This window comes from Lucilia cuprina, chromosome 6 (genome assembly GCF_022045245.1).
Source record: "Lucilia cuprina isolate Lc7/37 chromosome 6, ASM2204524v1, whole genome shotgun sequence".
Taxonomy (NCBI): domain Eukaryota; kingdom Metazoa; phylum Arthropoda; class Insecta; order Diptera; family Calliphoridae; genus Lucilia; species Lucilia cuprina.
The window spans coordinates 46,563,677-46,565,680 of NC_060954.1; the positions used below are offsets into that span (position 1 = coordinate 46,563,677).

Here is a 2,004-nt window from a genome sequence, read left to right on the forward strand (position 1 = left end):
CTGAACTGGAACTGAACTAGAACTGAACTAGAACTGAACTAGAACTAAACTAGAACTGAACTAGAACTGAACTAGAACTGAACTAGAACTGAACTAGAACTGAACTAGCACTAAACTAAAACTGAACTAGAACTGATTTAAAACTAATCTAGAACTGAACTAAATCTAGAGTTTCTAGTTAAATACCATTCCGACTTACATCTCCTTTGTAGACATAATCGTATGTGGTTACCACTCCAAAATATCCAGATTTAACAACCATTTGTCTGGCCAACAAAATTTCGTTGGTTTTATGTGTACCCCAGACATAATTATTTTTGTGAGCGCTTATCGCACCGATAAAGCAAAACGCCAATAAGGCACTAACTAGATATCTGGACATGTTTCTATGATAAGTTGTAAAAATGTAACTATTTTATACTAAAGACAAATTCTTGTATTTATACAAAATTTAGGAAAACTGAAAATTATCTTCAATTGCATTGAGCAGTTGAGAAATTAGATCTCTTTCATTATCTGTTATAGATATGACAGAAGATTTTGTAAGAATTTTGCCCATGACAGTTATCGTAAAAATTTTACAAGTTTTCTGTAATTAAATTACAAAATTTTAGTGTTATTTTTTTTTTGCTGTTGTAAATAAAACTTATAAATTATTTAGTTCAGTTCTAGTTCATTTCTCTCCCAGTTCTAGTTCAGTTCTAATTCAGTTCGTGTAAGGTTTAAGTTTAGTTTTATTTCTCTCAATAAAACTTAAACTAGCTAATACATAATGTGGTCGTTGTACGAGAATAATTTCCCTAAGTGATTCATATTTAATAGTTGTTAAGTATTGTCTACATAATAAATAAAACATGCTGTGGTACGTGGCTTTCAATTCCCTCGCAAAAACCCCCCGTCTTACAATAATCGCATTTGTGTATTCTGTCGGTTTGCGAAATAATATAGAGCAAATACACTCAAAATGTTTAAGATAAATAAATAATAAAAACCAGCTGGCTTGAGAAAATTGCTATTGGAGCTAATTAAATTAGTTTGAAATCGTAATTGCTGCCAGCATCTCATAAAAATAATACATCCCTTTAATAAAAAAGATCGACAAAATATTTCACAAATAAACAAAAAAAATGTTAAACAAATTAAAAATTTTATTAATATTAATAATACTGAATGTGTTGTTAACTCATAAAGATGTTTTAGCGGCCAAAAGTGAAAATATTAACACTCATGATGCCATTTGGGGAGCACGTAGTCAACGAGATGTGCATATGATTAGGCAAATTGTTATGGACAAGGCCAAAACTATGCGTGTTATAAGTGGAGATTATGAGTTTAGACCAAAGGTATGTTTTTCTCTTTTTTTTCTCTTCTAACAAAAATAAATTCTTATTTTGTTTAAAAATTTCTAGCCTGGTGATTTGCATTATGGTCGAACAATAACACAAATTCAAGTAACCGATCAATATAAAAATGGCAATGGTGGTTATGCCACCTTAAAGGATGGTGGGCCCAGTACCAATTATGCTGTCATTCATTTAAAATCTCAACGTAATCATGGCTATAATTTCATTATTGACATTTATGGTCAATAACTGTATTTGTTTTTAGTTAATTAATGCAAAGATAAATTATATGAAATACGCCGAAAAACTATTTACTGTTATTATTATAAATGGAGTTTATTTTGTAGACTTTTAATTAAAATTGTAAAATAAATGATTTCGTATGAAAATTATTTAAATACACATTTTTGTTTATTTAAATATCTATGTATGTACAAGAGTAAAAAACTTCGATACGTAATGGTCGAATATACAATAAGCTAAAGCAGTTAGTATGGACTATAGACTTATGCTAATTTTTCTATCAGTTCTAGTTTAGATTTTGTTCAGTTCTAGTTCTAGTTCTGTTCTAGTTCAGTTCTAGTTCAGTTCAAGTTCAGTTCTAGTTCAGTTCTAGTTCAGTTCTAGTTCAGTTCTAGTTCAGTTCTAGTTCAGTTCTAGT

General features: G+C 29.5%; 1 protein-coding gene across 1 annotated transcript; it reads left to right on the forward strand.

The window, feature by feature from the left end:
- The first annotated feature begins 743 nt into the window (after positions 1 to 743).
- On the forward strand, positions 744 to 1,718 carry LOC111689982 (probable salivary secreted peptide). The gene is made up of 2 exons (XM_023452445.2): positions 744 to 1,343; positions 1,410 to 1,718. Exons 1-2 carry the CDS (start codon positions 1,128 to 1,130, stop codon positions 1,590 to 1,592), a joined length of 399 nt encoding a protein of 132 aa, XP_023308213.2. The 5' UTR covers positions 744 to 1,127; the 3' UTR covers positions 1,593 to 1,718.
- The last annotated feature ends 286 nt before the right edge of the window (positions 1,719 to 2,004 follow it).